The sequence below is a fragment of the Eucalyptus grandis genome, chromosome 2, assembly GCF_016545825.1.
Source record: "Eucalyptus grandis isolate ANBG69807.140 chromosome 2, ASM1654582v1, whole genome shotgun sequence".
Classification (NCBI taxonomy): Eukaryota; Viridiplantae; Streptophyta; class Magnoliopsida; order Myrtales; family Myrtaceae; genus Eucalyptus; species Eucalyptus grandis.
In genome coordinates this window covers 24,135,330-24,154,322 of record NC_052613.1, presented here as the reverse complement: position 1 = coordinate 24,154,322, position 18,993 = coordinate 24,135,330, and the positions used below count along the sequence as shown (strand labels likewise).

Sequence of the window (18,993 nt, the reverse complement as noted above, 5' to 3'; positions counted from 1 at the left end):
TGTTGGCCATTCTTTTCTATCCCATTGTTTTACTATCTGGGGATTTATATATGCTTCCGCATGCGTATTTAAAATGAATGGGTCAGCGATGTGTCATGGGACATCGCTATTATTTTGAGCAAGTAGAAATGAGCACGGGCTTGGAGGATCGAGATGTGGCAGTTGTCGCCCGCCTTTGCGTCGCCGTCACCATGAACTCATCGAGTCACAAAACCGGTGATTTTACTTGCTAAACTCTGCTTATGGAGTTAATGACGCTTAGTGGATAATTAGTTTAGGCTAATTAGGGTTTAGGTGACTAATTAGAATGGATTAGTGATTTAATTATTTATTTGTGCATATTAGGTGGTTAGAACAGATAGATTAGGGACTAAAGTAGTCGTATTATTTATCTAAATAGGTTCAAAAATTTTCCCGGCCCGTTCAGGCGATTAATTAATCATTTTTGGCCTAGGTTGTTTTTTTTTTTTTTGTAATTAGTTGTATTTATTTAATTAATTTTGGTATTTATTTAATTATTTATTAATTTTCGAAAATTATATCGGGATAGCTAGTGACCAAAATTTCGTGCTGATTGCAATGGTGTGATTGGTTTTTACAATTGAGTGTTAAATTGTGCACATTGAATGGTGATTGAAATTTTAAGCATTTAATTCAAAATTTGGAAATTTTGGTAATTATTTAGAAATTATCAAGTGTTGGGTTTTAACACCAAAAATATTTTAAAGACTATATCAAATAGTGGGATTTTAAATGGAAGGGTATCAATTTTTCAGGTTCAAATTTATCGTGTACCCACACACGATTATTTTTACCGTGTGCTTTTAATACGAAAAAAAATGGCCAAGTACATTATTTTAATTGGGACATTTGAGTGCAAAGTACAATGTCTTGGTCGAGAATTGAATGGGTGCATGAATGATTATGAGAACCCATCCCAAGCTGTTGAGTTGGACGTGCCCTTATATGGGATTCCCTACCAATGGATGCCGATCGCAGTAGAGGTTGGATCGATACTCCTTTATGGAATGCCATCGACGTAGTGATGTTGCCGTGCTCAATGGGGCGAGATGACTCCTGGCTACACCAAAAGACCGCCAAACTTTGAGTAGGTCGTGCCCGTGTGTGGCCGTGATTAACAATTGGAACGCATATTGAGTGAAATTGACGAGCCGGATTATGGGACAAAATTATGTGGCATGGAATGTGACGTGTTATAGTGATTTGGCCCTATAATCAGGACCCCTTGTGTTTATTGAAATGAAAGTGATGGCGTTCCAATTGGTTAAGTTTAATTATCATATATGGTTGGGTATATAAATTGTGCTAACATGCAAGAAGGATCTGAGACGAGGTAGGTCTCATCGATTGTGTGATTGTGTGATTAGGACGCCCTTAGCATATTTCCTTCATAGTCGGAGTTTAGGGAGCGAACTTGTTGAGACATTGTTTCATCTCATCTTGAGCTTAATATTTTCAAGTCCTTAGATGGCAGTTCCTCCGGAACGTTTTGGACAATCGCGAACTATTACTGAGCGGGGGATAGATGTCTGGATCCCTAGTAGTCATTGGGTTTATGAGTTGATCGTGACCACCGTTTGGGTCGATGAGGGCCTACCTGAGAGGATACCTTATCAATTCAGGGCATGGTTCTACCATGGACTCAATGGGTACAAAGTGGGTCCCCTCTAGGATTTTGAGATCCCCACAGTGGTTGTTGATGCTGCTTTTGGCGAGGGCGCAACTAACCCTCCTGATAGAGCTGTAGAGGACCCAGTGCCCCCAGAGCTAGTGGAGTCCAAAGGATTGGTAAACGTGTCCGACTAGTGGTCATAGGACAATTCCTTTTGAAAGCCGATATTTTGTAGACCTTTGTGTATAAATTCAGTTTTTTTATAAAGGTGTTTGGTTTAATGTGATTGTTATGTTTTCCTATACCATGCTGTTTGTTGTTAGGGGTGTTTAATTCGCTTCCGCATGTGTAATAAAATGAATGGATCTGCAACACGTCTTGGGATATCGCAAATTTTATCGACCACTAAGGGATGGGCATGTGCTCAAGGATCAAGGCATGACACTCTTTCTAAGAGTCCTCTGCTTCTGATCACTCATTATGCAAGTTCTTTATAGAAACTTACTTTCCGATTCCATACAAAATTAGAAGCTAAGCGATCACACCGAACAAGCTACCAAACAACTATCACTCAAATGCATTAGCATAAAATAAAGGCCGTTCCTACTAACTATCCCAAGAACCCTTGCACCTTATTACTCCAATTATCGACCAACTCTGATATCACTCCGGGTGGGGTTGTCACGCCCCGAAGCTCCGAGCGCATGCACATCCCTCGGTGGTCGATGAAATTGCAATGTCCCAGGACGCGTCATCGACCCATTCATTTTATTGTATATGCAGAAGTGAATAAACAAAACCCCTGATAGTAAACATCATGGGATAGAAAAGCAAGATAACAAATTTACAACCAAAACATGCTTTTATAAACAAACTATGTTTATATACAAAACTAGTCTGTCTGCCAAAAAGATCAGCTCTCAAAAGGAAACTATCCTACGACCCACTAGTTGAACACATTCACTAATCTTTTGGACTCCATAGGTTTCGGGGGCGTCGGGTCCACCACAAGACCACCAGGCGGGTCAGCTGCGCCCTTGCCAAAAGCGGCGTTGACTACCACCACGGAGATCTCAAAGCCCTGGAGGGGACTAACTCTATATCCATTGAGTCCATAACGGATCCACGCCCTGAATCGATGAGGTACCCTCTCAAGTAGGCCCTCATCAACCCAGATGAAGGTCACGACCAACTCGTAGATTCGATGACTACTAGGGACAGGGACGTTTATACCCTAGTTAGTAATAGCTTGCGGCTGACTAAAACTATATGGAGGAACCACCATCTAAGGATCTGAAAAGAATTGAGCTCACGACGAGGTGAGACGTCTCAGCAAGTCCACCCTCTAAACTCTGACTAGGAAGGAAATATGCCTAGCCACACAATCACACAATCACAAAGACTCACCTTGTCTCTGATCTTCCCTGTAGGTCAACACAGTTCAAATACCTAACCATATATAGTAATCAAACTCAATTAATTGGAACGTCATCACTTTAATCTCAATAAACACAAGGGTCCAAATTATAAGGCCAAATCGTTATGATACATCCCATTCCGTGTCACAAAATTTTGTCCTATAATCCGGCGTGTCAATTTCACTCAACATGTGTTCCAATTTTTATCACGGCCCAATGGGCACGTCTTACTCGACGCTCGGCGATCTTCTGGCGTAACCAGGCATCGACTTGCCTCATCAAGCATGGCAACGTCACTACGTTGACGGCATTTCACAAAGGAGCATCAGTCCAGACTCTACTGCGATTGGCATCCGTTGGCAGGGGCATCCCATATAGGGACACGTCCACCCGACTCACTTTGGGGACGGGTTCTCATACCATTCACGCACCTATTCAATCCCGATCAAGAAATTGTGCTTTGCACTCAAATGTCCCAATTAAAATAACGTACTTGGCCTATTTCCTTTGTATTAAAAACACACGGTAAAAATAATTTTGTGTGGCTATACGGTCAATTTGAACAAGAAAAATTGATACCCTTCTTTTTAAATTCTCACTATTTGATATAGTCTTTAAAACCATTTTCGGTGCCAAAACCCAACACCCAGGATTTTTTAATTAAATATCAAAATTTCACAATTTTGAAATAAATAACTAAAATTTCAATCACCACTCAATTTGTCCAAATTAACCTTCATTTGTATAAACTAAACACTCCATTGTCATCAGCACGAAATTCTGGTCATCGACTATCCCAGTATAATTTTCGAAAAATATAAAATAGTTAAATAAATACCAAAAATAATTAAATTATACAAATTACATACCATAAATACTAACTTAGGCTGGAAATGCTAATCTAACCACCTAAATGGGCCTAGAAAATTTCCAAACCTATCTAGATAAATAGTACAATCTATCAAGCCCTTAATTATTCTATTCTAACCACTTAATATTCACAATTAAATAATTAAATCACTAATTTAGACTAACTAACCATATAATCCATAATTAGCCTAATCTAATTATCCACTAAGCAAAATTAACTCCCTAAGTAGATTTTAGCAAGTAAAATCACTGATTTAGTGGGTCGATGAGTCCACGGTGACGGCAACATAGAAGCGAGCAGTAAACAAGACTGCGGCGACACCAATGAAGCTCCAAATGGGCCTTGAAACAAGCCTAGAAGCTCTAAGGTCCCTGCGAGCCTTTGATCTCTGTCCAAGGACCGAAGGGGGCTGGTTGAGGCAGTTAGCTAGACTGGAACTGTCACATGGGCAACGGATGGCTGCTGCGGGCTACAACAGTGCTCGACGGTGGCGGATGGTGGCTGGACGGCGACCAAGCAATCTCGACGGCGACCAGGGTGGTTCAGGAGGACGTCTGGGCGCGAGCAGGAGACGGGACGGCAAGGGCTCGGTGACGGACCCACGGGCGTGCGGCTGGTGCGCAACGGGCAGACGGGGGACGAGGGGGCCTCGGTGGCTGCTGCTTGCTCTTGGCTGGCTTTCTCTGTATTTTCTAGCTCTCAAACTCTCTAACAATGGAGAAAGTGATCCAAGGAAGAAGAAGAAGCTGCTAAAGAGGGAAGGGGCCACCAAAATATCAAGAACATTCATCGCACAAGCCCCACCACCTTGGCTGTCATCATCAACCCTTTGCAGCCTTCAAGCTTCCTTAGCAAGCTTCCCAAATGGTCCATAAGGTTGTCTCCCTCTTGGCCTACGAATTTTGGACCTTTGCCACCTTGTTTCATTCAATTCCACTTCAATTCCCCTCCAATTTGATCCAATTGGAGCCCCAAAAATTCAACCAAGGTGCCATTGTTCCTCTTATGATTTTTTGTCATCAATTGAACCAATTTAATGGTAAAAAATGTGACAAAAAAAGGCCATCTAATTTTTCTGGTCCAAAATAACCCAACTTTGATTTTTCACCGAAATCTTGAGTTTGCATAATAATCTTCAGAGGATGAGTGGATGTTCTTATAATGAATCGTGAAATGACAGAACTTTCAATTTCTGAAATTGGGTTTAAATTTGCGGTTAATTTCAACCGGGCGCAATTTTAATGTGACCTAGCTTACTGGGTTGCTTTTAGGAATTTTTAGCGCAATTGACCCATGGTCGATTATTTTCGAGCCACATTGTACATCTTCGACATATTAGCGACTCTCGGTTGTTGTGAAAATCTCGAGATTTCAAATACGGGCATATGATACAAAAATGACAGAAAAATCGGTTTAGTGCCGTTCGATGAAAATTTTACAATTAGGTGGAATCACCCGCACACTAATCACATACCTCTATTGAACTGACCTATCTCCAGTCTTTGATCGATTTTGACAATGCCGTATTAACCCTTGCAGATTAACACAGTTGAGGAGTCGATTTCTAGTTGAATTCTCAAGTCTATTGCGTTAAAATCCCTTAACGGCTTCACCAAATAGACTAGTTATCTCGTGAGTGATCAGCTTAGATAATAGAATTATAGACACGTCGATGAAAAGCCCAACTTATTCAATTGAAAATAGAATCGGAAATTCAGGATGTCATACCTTGCCGTTAGTGAAGTTTAGGCTAACCCTAGTCCTTCAAGGTTTTTGAGAGGGTCGATAGGAAGTGGCCATGGAAAGGCTTGTAAGTATTAAACTTCCTAGGTTAACAGTTGATAAATGAACATGTTGTTTTTAGCAATGTTTGCCGTGTTTTACTATCCTTATGTTTGTTTGTTGGCCGGGGTTTATTTAATTCGCTTCTGCATGCGTTTAATTGAAAGGTAAAAAGAATGGGTCAGCGACGCGTTCTGGGACGTTGCATTTTTAATCGACCATCGAGGAATGTGTGTGTACCCGGGGTTCGGCGCATAACATTCTATCTCCAGCAAAGAGATTTTCAGTTCACCTCACTTTCTAGCAATTTTTCTACCTTTTCTAAGAGTATTGTTTTCTTTGTGGAAGCTGAGTTGAGTGCTTGTGACCTTCTCCTTTGGTTCATGAGGAAGAAAGATTGTTTTATTTCCTTGGTTTATTTTTAATTTTAATTCTACAAATCAAATATTTATTTGGATGATATTTATTTGAATCATGTTATATCTAAATGTCAATAAACATTGGATTGGATATTTAAAATCCTATACTATCCTTATCCTATCCAACATTATCCTATCCGACAATAATGTCTGGACAACCAAACGCAGCTTTGTGAAATAGTTTGGATATGAGGTTTACTTTTGAACCTTGGCATACAAGTAGACGGACAATGATGCCGTGCTCAAATTAGTAGCATATTGGGTCTTTCTTGAAAGAAGAAAGCATATAGAAGTCGATTACATTTCACTCGATATAAAATTCAAGAAGAGCTAGTCACAACATGATGAATTGGAATTGTAGAATAGCCTGCAAGCATTTTTACCGAACCATTGTGCCAAAGACAACATGCGTACTTGCTAAGCAACTCGGGTGTCTTTGACATGTACAAGCTGACAGCTTGAGGAGGAGTGTTGGAAAAAGGATTTGATTTTATCCGATTTAATCATTGATTTTGATTCTAACCACATATTACAAATTAATTGATTAAATCAATCCACAATACTGGATATTGATAGAATAGGAAAACATTGTCATTTATATTCTTTCCTATTTTTTCCTTCTTTTATTATAAATACACCTATGTACATGTACCTTTAATTATCGAAAAATGCCATCACAATTTCCCCCTCATATCTTCCTAATTTTCTGTCACTTATTACTGTAGTCGCAATAAGGAGTTAATAATGTTGCCAAACTATAATAACAAAGCACTATAATTTTGGAATAACACCCCATAATTTAAATTATGATGGAGGTTCGTACATATATGCATTAATGAGTTTTTCTAGCTTTTTTCTCGTCGAACTAGAGTGGTACAATCTACACAAATGGAATCTCAGGGAAAAGCAATATAAAAGAATCTACCTCTCTCTACTTAACCTAGCTACTTAAAATCGACAATTCGTATCTCGAAAAAACAAACGAAAATGACTATCACACTCATCATCCACCCTCATTGGTTCTCGTCAAAAGAAATCATCAAATGCACGTTCCTTTTCAGTCTCTGACTTTTCAAGTCCTGCACATATTCAAAAATCGAGTTATAATCTAAGAGATTCTAAGCACAGTAGCTCTCTTGACTTAGGGTTTGATAGATTAAGATGTTGAAACTAACCCAGATCTTCGCCAGTGGATATATCTTGAACCATCAATTGGAGTCCATCAGGGAATCGGAAGGAATCGGAAGTCGAGATAGGAGCTGGAAAAGTGAAGTCCGAATCAGTCGATGAAGACTCCATAAGATCAATAGCATCATCATCGTGATGATCTCTAGTTACAGAAGTGTGAGTCGAACTTGATGAGCACAAGAAGGATTTCAACTCCGAGACTTGGTCTGAGACACTTGACATCATCCTGAGGCAAACTAAATCAGATATAGCATGAGCAGATCACACGAGGGTCCATAACATCGGACAAAATAATCAAAACACAATGGTTTACAATATTCAATCCATTCTAAGAGATGCAGAGAAAAGAAATCTTGATTTTTCTCTTCAATAGCATTGAAGTTTGAATTCAAAATCAATGTCTTTTGAAATTATTATGTACATGTGTTACGTACCTATTCAAGTATTCTTGTAATTGATCAACTCTTCCTTGAGTTTCTAACAACTTCTTATTCTGTTCCTCACTTGATTCTTGAGCCTTGATATATAACCTCTCAAAATCATCAGCTCTTTCTCTTTCTCTCCGCAGCAAGACCTGAACATAACACAGGTTACAACATAATAATTTAAGAACTCTAACAGCCTGTCTGTATGTGGTAGAGTGAATTAAGTTTACCAGTAACAATTGCACTCACGTAGATTAACATGATAATGAGTTTGATACGCTTATAAATGTAGGGACTTCATGAATAATAGAAGTTAAATAATTGATATAAAACATGTTAGTACCTTAAGATTTTCCACTTTAGAGTTGAGAGACTGAATTTTTTCAGCATCTTGAACAGAATCTCTGACGGGAGTCATCAGTTGGCGAGCATCTTGAATTATAGTTTGAGCAATTTCTCGTTCATTATACAATAAAGCAGTTGCTTCATCAACTTTTGCTCTCATAGCGTTTAAAGAATGGTGCAATCTTTCTATGTCTTGGGCCTTTTCTTCTTCCAATTTAGTCTGCATATATCAATAACAAAAACATAGATCATGTCATGCAAATTTAATAATCTTGCATATCTTTATTAGAGCTACATCAAAGTTATATTTCTGCATATATGAAATATAGAGTAAAAAGTGATTATTTTCGTATTTACCCAAGCCATTTTCTCCTTTTGCAAAGATAATGTGAGTTCCCCCACTTGCTTCTCGAGCTTTTCTTTTTCATTTTCTTCTTCTTCTTCTTCATTTGTTTCTCTTCTCATCCGATATCTCAGCTAACACATAAAACATACACGAATGAAGAAGATGCACGCTATACTTTGAGATATATGGGAACTCAGAACATTGATAACTTAGAGAAATATTAAATGGGCAATACGAAAATACTGGTAGAGTATATATATTTTGATAGAAAAAATAGTAGAAGAGCATTACCATCTCTCTCTTCTCATGCTCTGTTATGTTTACTTTTTTCCTTCGTTTGCCTTGTAGAAGAATTGATGCTTTCTTCAGTTGCCTATAATGCGATTGATCTCTATGACGCCGCCAGTTGCACTGAAGAAAGAAACTAATGATATAATTCATCAACATTTAAGAGTATAGCATATGGTATTTGAAATAATAACCTGAATTGTCGTTGCTGCTTTGGTGTGTTTTCTATGTTTGAATTCATTACATGCAACCGTTGCTCGTATAGCAGCTTGCACGGTAATTGCCATGACTCTCATCTTGGTATATGCATTTCTAGTCGAGTGTCCACGATATGCAGTTTGTACTTTGGTAGCTGCATTTTCCCTTTTCATATGTTCATACAATTTGCCAGCCAATTTTCCTGCAAGAAATATGATAATACTTCACCAAAATATTTCATTTGTCACCTCACATAGAATAATACAGAGGTAGGTTAATGAATTTTTCTTTTTCTTTTTTATTACTTTTGTAATGAATTATGCGGAATTAGCAACCTTTATTTGCATAACGTGAACAAACAATGAATATCCCTAAAATACCAACCTCTCCAAAAGGACTGTATGTGGATCGAGCACTTTCGTAAAGAGATGTATTGTCTGCGAGCAATGTTAGTTTTCATCTGTCGTTGAATAATCTTGGCAGAGCTACTAAGCGCTCGTAATCGCAATGAATCAAGCTCAACCATTTGCCCAGCTCTTAAAAAAACTTGCGTCTTCCCAATCTGCCCAATGCATTAATAATATTATGCCAATATTGAACCTTCAAAAGCAATGCTAATTAACTTTGAATCAACAATTATGTCGCAAGTTTGAATAACAGTTGTACCTTGAAACCTTGAAGAGCTAATTTTTCAAGCATCATTATACAAGCATCTCTATCATCATACCTAAATTGAAGAACTTGTAAGAAAATGGAATTTATATTCTTAAGATGTGAACATTTCAGGATGACAATTAACATATTGATTTTCATGTGAATTTAACTTACTCTTGCTTTAATACGTCTGGTGCAAGTATACCGAAGCGCTTTATAAATTCTGCAAAGGTCTTATGCGTTGGGTATCCAGCGCATTTGATTCTGATTGCTTCGAGAACACCCTATAACATTCTACTTATTATATCACTCTATAATAATGGAGAATCATAAAAACTAAATATGCAGCTCTATATTACACTTACACCAGAACGTAATTGCTGCATCACACTCATATTCTCAAAAACGAAAGGCCTTAGCTTGCTGTTTGGCTTCACGCATCTGATATAATGAGGTTCTGTAGAATTTAGGGTATCCATCAGTTGTTGGAGTTGTAGCTGCAATCAGTATGTCCGAGGTATCATACCACCATTTGCAAACATTTTGTTGAACCACATATATAACTATGACGTTAAGTTGGAAAATAGCAACTATAATTGATGCAATTTATCTACTATCTGATTCTTAGGTCAACAAAATTGACATACAAGGCTTCAGTTTAGCTGTTGACAAGTTAGCTGCGAAATACTAGGATCTGGGCACATTCAAGGCTCGGGTATTTCCATTTATGCAAATTTTGATATAACTTGATTATTTGGTAAGGTAGCTTGGATAATCCCATAAAACTTAAAAGATTGAATTGAAGGGAGGGCAGAAAAATGAAGAAATGAATGGAATAGACAAGGGAAAATTTCTCATTCAGTCCTAAACTTTTTAATTTTGTTAATTTAGTCCTAACCTTTGTGCAAAATACCACTATAATACTCTTAGTCAATTTTCATTGGAAATTGCTAATGTAGCATTCTAATTATTGTTGATTGTTCAACATCAACATTTTTTTAGCAAAAATTGGCTAAAATGACTACAAAGTGGAATTTCGCACAAAGGTTTATGAATTAATTAATAAAACTAAAAAATTTAGAATTGAATTAGTATCCATATAATAAGTTTTAGACTAATTTGAAAATTTCCCAAAAAGATGATATTGAGGTTGGTTTTGAAAAGGTTTATCATATAATCAAAATGAAGTTTTTTTGCTGCGCTTTGCATCTTTCAATTTCAAATCGTGCACTTTGGGTCCTCTAAATTCATAACTGTACACTTTGAGTCCAAAAGTTTCAAAACATTGTCATTTACATTTCCTAACCAGTAACTTTCCCTAAATAAATCTAGTTGTGTTAGAAACCTATGCATAAAGTTCTTTTTCAAAAGAAAATAGAAGATGTAAAGTCAATGATGGACTTTATCTTTTTTCTTTATAAATTTTAATTTGAAATTGAACTTTCCTTTTTTAAAGTAGCTAGGTTACACATCTATCCTCACACATTTACTATGTATATAGTTCAGTGTAGAGCATACTTTAGAGAGAGAGGGAGAGAAAGGGGGGGGAAGCGCTAATCACTTAAAAAATATTCTGCGTAATTTACTAAATAAATTTTAAAGCCATTTTTTTCAACAAATATTATAGACATAAGTCTTCAAAGAAAATGATAGGCATCAATTTAATACTTTTATTGCAACGTGAGATGTGAAACAATTTTCACAATTGCCACAAATTCTACCGAACAAAATTGATTGTATGTTGTTTTCAATAGCTCTCACGAAAAAAAGAAAGATTTTGATGAACTTATGTTTACTTGGTAATAGATTCTTTACTAAACAATCATAGTCTTAATACTTTGTTGAGTAGGAGAAATTTTTTATGGGATCATTCGACTGGACATATTCTAAAGTGGATATTAGAGAGAATAGGATAACATTCACATAATTCCAAAAGTCAAGAACCAATAAATAATAGTTAGCTCTAGTTTTGAGAATACTTGTGATCTTTAGACCATTTAATTATTTTTCATTTAATTGAAGGTTTCTTGGGCTAATTTTTTTATTATTTATTGTTGAATAAAAATACTTGGTCCTTTATTTCATAGAGGGCAACCATTTCTTCCATATAATCTAGTGTGATAAATTTGTGTTAGAGCGTAACCATAGCCCAAAGTGCGGGAATGTTCTACTTCCCTAGTTTGATTGCGGGCTTCATGCATCGGCACTGGTGTTTTAAGTGGAGAAGGATAAATGAATTCATAATTCTTCGTAATTATTCTCTTAAAGAAATAGGAAATCAAATCATATATTCCTTTTTTTTAAAAATTAAATTTGGTTAAAAAAAGAAAAAGAAAAGGAATAACCATACCTTGAACCTAGACCCAAGAGATGAAAATTTTGCTGACTTTGCCAAGTCCTCTGAAAGCGGAGGAAAAAGGCTCGCTATAAAAGAGCATCTGGAGGTGCTCAGTAAGTCTTGATGTTCTGGAACAACATAGTCTTTATTCTTATCTAAAAACTGATCAGATTGGTATTGAACCTGGAAAAAAGCTCATCAAATTCAATTCAACTGAGTTTAGCAGTCATTGATATAGCAACGATAACAATGGCGATAGTATCTTCAAGCTTACCTCTCCAGCGTAATGGATAATCGTGAAGTCCGTACGCGTTAATTTTGGCCTGACGAAATGCTTGTGGAACTTGAATGACTGGTAAAGCTTTTCAGAGAACGTTTCGCTAGTTGATCTGGGAAACATGCTGAAAATTCAAACCTATATCAGAAGAATGATCAAGTGAATCATACAACCAACATACAAAGCAGGAAGTCAGATGTACCAAGCTTCGTCGAGCAAAGCGATGATTCCGCCCGGTTTCTACATTATCAAATAGATTGGAAGGTGTGAATTCAATGAAAAGTGCGGAAACCCTAATGTTGAAAGAGAAATAGATAAACCCATATATGAGATATTAATGTGGTTTTTCATATGTGTAATATCAATGTGGCACCCGGGAGTTCTCTTGCTCTACAGGTTCTTATCAAGTTATCTACAATTTCAAAAAACATAGACTTAATTAGGGTATTATCAAGATTTTGCAACTGCAGTTATTATGTTGTACTATGCATCTAAATTTGTTTTAAAATCAGACTTAACTGATAGATATTCTTATACATTTATTGAGAAAAGAATTATAAAAGAACATGTCCAAACTTCTTGATTAGGACATACAAATAACACTATTAACTCACAAATGAGGTAATAAGCTGTATCTATTAATACTTCCGGAAGCATACCTTCTCAATTAGATCCAAAATGTCTTGATTATCAACAAAATCCACATAGTTCCATTCTATGTCTTCATTCTTGTACTCTTCTTGCTCCATTTTGAAAACATGCTGAATGATAATCACTGTAGTTAAGTCATAAGTGGGAAAGTTATGATGACTAAAAATTAGGATAAATTATCTGAGAAACCCCTATAATTTGAGATTTACAATGGATGACCCTTCAATAATGGATAATTTTTTACAATTTGGAAAAGGACTGGGTCGATGGATGAAAATCTCAAAGTGTAGGATTTTTACAAAGAAGTTACCCTTGAGATTATGTAAAGTATGGTTGACTTGATACCTGATTGAAATGTTGTTGTAACTTTTCATTTGTATAATTTATGCAAAATTGCTCAAAGCTGCACATAATAAGACATAAATTAGAAAACCTACGAAATAACAATAATTGAATGATGGGTAAAACTTTAAAAGATTATGACAATTTCAAATTATCTCATTATACAAGAAAATAATCATATTGCTCTTCACTTTATGTACTTAGTTAATTATGATGGATTTCTCGTCTCTACTTCAAATTAAATTTTCTTTTTTACTTTGTTCTCCCCCTGAAAACTTAAACATGGATCAAATGTCAAATTCTGGGAGTCGTGTGGCATGACAAAAACGTCGAATCATTACCTATTAGATTGGAAGCTTTCAAACCCATAAATGTCGAGAACTCCTATGTGGTATTTCGAATCGGGGTCTTGTCCGATGGCGATATTTATCTTGTCAACCAACCTAAAAATTCTCACACGAATATATATTATATATAACGAGCGTAATCAAACAATAATTAAAAAAAAAATCTTAATACACGAATAATAAGTGCTAGAATCTCACCAATCAAATAGGCGTGAGTATATTGTTTTGGCTAAGCCATCTCTGCTAATTGCTGCACCAAGGGGATCCAGGCTTCTCTGGATTATTTCTTCAGGGGTGACCATTAAACGCTTGCACAAAGCATCTTCTAATTCATGAATATCGCACCTAATAATTATAATTAATAATTAACTATAAGAACTTACAAATGGAGTCTCACAAAAAGAAAGGGAGAAAAAAAAAACGAAGACAACATAATTTATTATTACTTTAGAAGTTGGGCAGTCATCTCGAGATGAAATTTGGACTTTTCGTCCATCACGACCGAGGAGTCCGTCTCTTCACCCTTCGAAAAGTTGATATTTCCGAGGTGGAGAATTGCGGCCACGACGCGGAATATCGAATCCTATGAAAAAGCACAACTATCATTTTATTTCCCTGGTGAGAACTAAGTATTATGATCGATTATCATGAAGTTACATAGAAAAAAAGATATGTTAAACCTGTTCATCCTCACTTATTCCCACTACATTCATAGCTCTCCTGATGGCAAGGTACTCCTCTGCATCATTCACGCCATCCAAGTGATAGCAATCGGATTGGTTGAGATAGTGAAACGACTCGGGATTTCCCAGCTTGTACTTCTCGATTTCCTACATTAGTGTAATACCAGATAAACTACTAAGAATACATAAAAAATAAAAATAAAAAACCATTTTCGAATTATCTAATTTACTTATAATCATGTTCATACTCCATTTAGAAGAGTAAGAAGAGGGAGAACCTCTTGTGGAGCTGCGCAAAGATGATAAAAACTATGGTAGTTACGTTCTGGATCCGAAATTTGACAAACACGAGATCTCTCTAGGAGGTATGTCCGTATTGCTGCCCCGGATATCCTTCCACGATTGTCGAATTGGATTTCGACAAATTTCCCGAATCGACTGCAAAATTAGTTTCAAAACAAAACATTACATATAAGTAGCATCTAATCAATATTGTCAATTTTATGTTGTCAGGCATATATATTTCCAGATCAAACTTGTCAATAGTCTTTGGTGCATCTTAGACGAATTTTCAAGACTTTGATCACAATCACCCGATGCATACAACTTCATCTCTTTATACTTGATACACTTTGGTCAAAATATAAGTAGCTTTTTTTCCATTATATTGGTCTAACTTATGTACTAAGTTGATAAATTCTTAAAACCTTGGCAATAGTCGACCAAAAAAAAAAAAAAACATCTAGAAAAAGATTTCTAGAATTTTTTATTTTCTACTCTCTTTTGTTTAGAAATTTAGCTGGCCTAAGATGGAAGACATGTAATTAACTTTTTACAGCGCCTTATAGTAGGTCGTTTTAGGGCATTTGATGATTGAAACAAAGTTTAGTGATGTCAATACCGAGCATGCTAAAGTTTAGTTATCACTGAATTTACTCGTTATTAATAAATAGGCTATCAAATCTATCCTAGAATGAACATGGATAGACATTTTATGGCACAATTATAAAGTGTATTGACGAGATAGCTTATAAAGTAATTGACTAGAGAGTCTCGTATATATATATTTTTTGGTCAAAAGAGTCTCTCATATATTGAATTACCTGGAATTATTGTTTCTGACGGTCTTTGCATTGCCAAAAGCTTCGAGCACGGGGTTAGACTGCAATAAATAACGAACTTTGCGTGAGCATAAGAGTTTCTCTAGATGATTAAACAATTGCTCGATTTAAATAGGAAAGGAATAAAGATATGACAATTTTTTCCGACCCGCATAAACTTTTATGTTGAATACTCATGTCATTTTCTTTTCCGCTTTTCTGTAAATATTTTTACTGTCGAATTTATATATAATTCTCTTAAGAACTCCATCACATTAGTGAAGAGAGAAATTTTTTATATCTTAATATGATCATCTTAATTTATACAAGTAAGAAGAAAACCTTTGAATTAGTTATTTTTTAGTTTCACTGAAACAATTGTATAGTAATTGACTTTTGGTGTCTTTAACAGGTCTGAATAATAAACGGCTAAAGTTATTTCAATTCTACTCTTTGCTATTTTTATTTCAGTCCAAGACAAAAACTATTTTTCGTACTCACTCTTTTCTACTGGTTTATCACGTGGTGGTCTTTCTAACATGCAATAATAACAAAATTTAACTAAATACTGAGGCAAGTAAATTAAACATTTCGCTCCCTTCCCTCTAGAATTCTACTCTAAATACGTGAGTGTATTGTGGAGAATATATATATATATATATATATATGTATATATATATATGTATATGAATGTATGTATACATGTATTTATTATAAGTCCCTTTTTCAAGAAAGAAACCATCACTAAAATTGCGATTGTTTCACGGAAAACTAAAATTCAAAAAATATTTTTCTGAAAAATGACCACTTATATCTATACAAAAATGAATGAATGCAAAATAATTTTTTTCACTCACAAAAATAATTAGGCATAAATTATTGTCAATAATGAAAATATTTTTTGTTGACTAATTTTTCTAAGAGATATAACCAATCATTTTTCTAAAATATTTTCAAAATCTTGGGTTTTCCATGAAATAAATGCACTCTAGATCCTCAAACATCAACTCTATCACTAAGAAAAGCAAGAATAAGTACCTAACTTACTTCTAGTATTTGCTGTTCGACTGTTCGTCGTCTTTCAACGAAAGTATGTCCTCCCAAAAACGCAAGATAACGCATGATCATCTTGGTAGTTTCAGTCTTGCCAGCCCCGCTTTCGCCACTCACAAGTATTGATATGTTCTTTCTCTCATCGATCATCGCCCTGTTCCATTCAATCTCAATAGCTCAATATGCAAAAAACGGCCTCGGATTTACTCGAAAAGATAGAGGTACCTTAGCCGAGTCGAAGAATACCAACCTATACGAAGTATCGGCAATGGCAAACACGTGCGGGCTCATGTCTCCTAGCAGTATGCCTTTGTACTTCTCCATGACACCGGTGTTGTATAATTCCTCGAGGCTTTGAAAAGGGTTGATGGCGATGAGGATGTTTCCGGTGTAAGTCTGCCATGATTTTTGTCACTAAATTATAATAGAGTCCTTCCACAGCTGCATTTAATTAGTTTAACTCCTTTCACTAAAATTGAAATTTATTGAATATGCGGGAGACATAAGTTTTCAAGTTAGAGACTTTACATAGACTTTGTTTAAGGCGAATCGAGTGGCTAAATTATGCAGCACTCCGGGTTCATGGAAGTAAGACAGCTTGGTCATGTCGTCGACTCCATCTTCAGGGACGTCCATGTCCTTTGCATGCAGCTTCGACAAGTTGGCGACGACCTGGCCAATGTCAGAAGGGGTGAAGTGAATTTGTAAGAAAGAGAAGATGGTATCAATTGAAAGATTTGTTTGTCCTTATAAAGGTTGTATTTCAGTAGAAAGAGCTATTTACCATCTTCCCTGCTGATGTTTGAATTTCAGCATCTTCTCCCCTGATATCCAAGACCTCACCATCTATCCAAGCGAGAGCCGGATCTTCAACCCAAACATGCGAACCTACAATGATGTTCATGGTTGTGCCCTGCAACAATTGCAAACACAAAGATTATATACTTAGAAACATGTCTACGCTTTTAATTTGATATTGAAAGAGAGAGAAAGAAAATATGTAGTGTTAAAATGAACTAGAAATTTAAAATAACAGATATTAAGTGATGTTATGTTGCATCTGATGTCGCAATTTTTAAAGTCTGTTTTGAAAAGATTGATGTGCAACAGTTATCTAACTTTTGGAGGTCCTTTTTCATTCGTATCTTAGTGGATTCAGATGAACTATATGTACCATAAAGTGTGTTCACCTTGAATCTGGTCAATATATTGGCACCGATGAAATTGGTATTATAAGTAAGCGAAAACACCTACAAGTTCTATCGAATGTTACACTCTTCCACCTAATAATTCTGTGACCATGCCGAATGATGGAACAACTCTGGAATCTGCGTAAAAAGGCCAATTCGGTTTCAAGGTTGGCTAGCTCGGTTCCCAATTCCTAAAACAGGAAACTGACTCTAACAAGGTAAATTAGAGGCTATTATTATGGAACCTTCCAATCCTCAAACTGATTATAAGCACGTTTTGAAAGTACACAATATCAACATGAGACATTATAGATGTTCAGATTAAAACCCCATTTTTGTTGTCTTGTTCCAATGACTATTTTGTCATTCCCCTGTCCAATTATTACAGCAGGTTGCAATGCCAGAAACTGCGATGGCCACAATGCTACAGCAAGGACGATTTTCAACTTCATTCTATCGTTATTGAATCTTATATAAAATGTGTTTCAACGCCACGAATTACATAAATCATATCTATAGATAATTGACAGCATCTGATACAATCCAAGAGGGAAATAACAGGGGAAATGATCATCGAGAATGGAAAACAGAAAATCAAGTGAAACCATATACGAGTATTGAAGAATGAATTGCCTGCATGAAATTTACGTACCAATACCATCTATAAGAATAATAATGTGTGCAATCTGTTCTTCATTCAATGAACCAGAGAAATTGCCGACGATTGAGAATCCCATTTCCGGCCATTGCTAAGGAGGAGAAAGATCTCCGAAAGGGAAAGAAAAAATATGCTCTTCGAGGTGATTAGGATCTGAAACTTGATTTTACATGGTCATGGTTAAGTGTTTCCAGGATCAACCGATGGCAGCTTATGTATAACCAACGATGTCGCCGTTTTTTCTGATGTTCTTGTGGCTCTCTCTCTCTCGCTCTCCCTCTCCCTCTCCCTCTCCCTCTCTCTCTCTCTCTCTCTCTCTCTCTCCACATGGCGGTTAGGTTACGAGAGTTGTTTCTCTCTTACACCACTTACGCTGACTAAAGCTATCTTAGTAATTATGTTCTATTTTTTTTTTCATGGGCCTATCATTAGGAATCTTCAATTAACGAAACTCTCTAAACATGATAAATTGAGTCTAACCAGGCCAACCTTAACATCACTAATAAAGTATATTATTATAGTAAATGTTATTTCAGCTCTCTCTCTCTCTCTCTCTCCACATGGCGGTTAGGTTACGAGAGTTGTTTCTCTCTTACACCACTTACGCTGACTAAAGCTATCTTAGTAATTATGTTCTATTTTTTTTTTCATGGGCCTATCATTAGGAATCTTCAATTAACGAAACTCTCTAAACATGATAAATTGAGTCTAACCAGGCCAACCTTAACATCACTAATAAAGTATATTATTATAGTAAATGTTATTTCAGCAAGTTATACAAAAAATT

At 36.1% G+C, this 18,993-nt stretch overlaps 1 protein-coding gene across 1 annotated transcript; it reads right to left on the bottom strand.

Moving 5' to 3' along the window:
- Window positions 1–2,579: 2,579 nt before the first annotated feature.
- LOC104434828 (myosin-11) lies at window positions 2,580–17,271 on the bottom strand. Its single transcript, XM_039306884.1, has 26 exons — window positions 17,143–17,271; window positions 16,887–17,030; window positions 16,609–16,754; window positions 16,353–16,512; window positions 15,309–15,367; window positions 14,484–14,643; window positions 14,203–14,352; window positions 13,969–14,105; window positions 13,721–13,867; window positions 13,517–13,618; window positions 13,179–13,236; window positions 12,842–12,943; window positions 12,385–12,422; window positions 12,180–12,306; window positions 11,918–12,088; window positions 9,933–10,064; window positions 9,742–9,851; window positions 9,580–9,640; window positions 9,298–9,475; window positions 8,910–9,115; window positions 8,439–8,558; window positions 8,080–8,301; window positions 7,746–7,885; window positions 7,299–7,537; window positions 3,041–3,057; window positions 2,580–2,867 (listed from the first exon to the last, which is right to left on the bottom strand). Exons 1-26 carry the CDS (start codon window positions 17,260–17,262, stop codon window positions 2,580–2,582), a joined length of 3,534 nt encoding a protein of 1,177 aa, XP_039162818.1. The 5' UTR covers window positions 17,263–17,271.
- Between the last annotated feature and the right edge of the window lie 1,722 nt (window positions 17,272–18,993).